Source organism: Hirsutella rhossiliensis, assembly GCF_020360975.1.
Source record: "Hirsutella rhossiliensis strain HR02 chromosome Unknown scaffold00004, whole genome shotgun sequence".
Taxonomy (NCBI): Eukaryota; Fungi; Ascomycota; class Sordariomycetes; order Hypocreales; family Ophiocordycipitaceae; genus Hirsutella; species Hirsutella rhossiliensis.
The window spans coordinates 253,478-253,777 of NW_025408670.1; the positions used below are offsets into that span (position 1 = coordinate 253,478).

Here is a 300-nt window from a genome sequence, read left to right on the forward strand (position 1 = left end):
TTAGCCGGGGCTCGCCGCAACGAGTTCCCGCACATTGGAGGATGTGGAGATCATTCTTACAGCAGGGGCATCTGTCGTGCAGCAGTAGGCGCTGTTGTTGCAGTTTTCTCCGACAACTGCAACGAGGCAGTTGAGAAGTCCGGTGCAGCAGACTTGCTTCTGGCCGCTGGCGGAGCAGGTGGTGCCGCCGCCGCCGCTGCCGCCGCCGTTGCCGGGGCCACCGCGAGCCTCGAGCTCGGTGGGGACGGCGATGGCAGTGGCGGCCAGGGCAAGAACGGAGAAGGCAGCGGTGTACTTCAT

The 300-nt window shown here is 64.7% G+C and overlaps 1 protein-coding gene across 1 annotated transcript; it reads right to left on the bottom strand.

The window, feature by feature from the left end:
* On the bottom strand, window positions 1–300 carry HRG_04190 (uncharacterized protein; the record flags this gene model as incomplete). Its single annotated transcript, XM_044862661.1, has 1 exon — window positions 1–300. The coding sequence occupies one exon, from the start codon at window positions 298–300 to the stop codon at window positions 1–3; it is 300 nt and encodes a 99-aa protein (XP_044721275.1).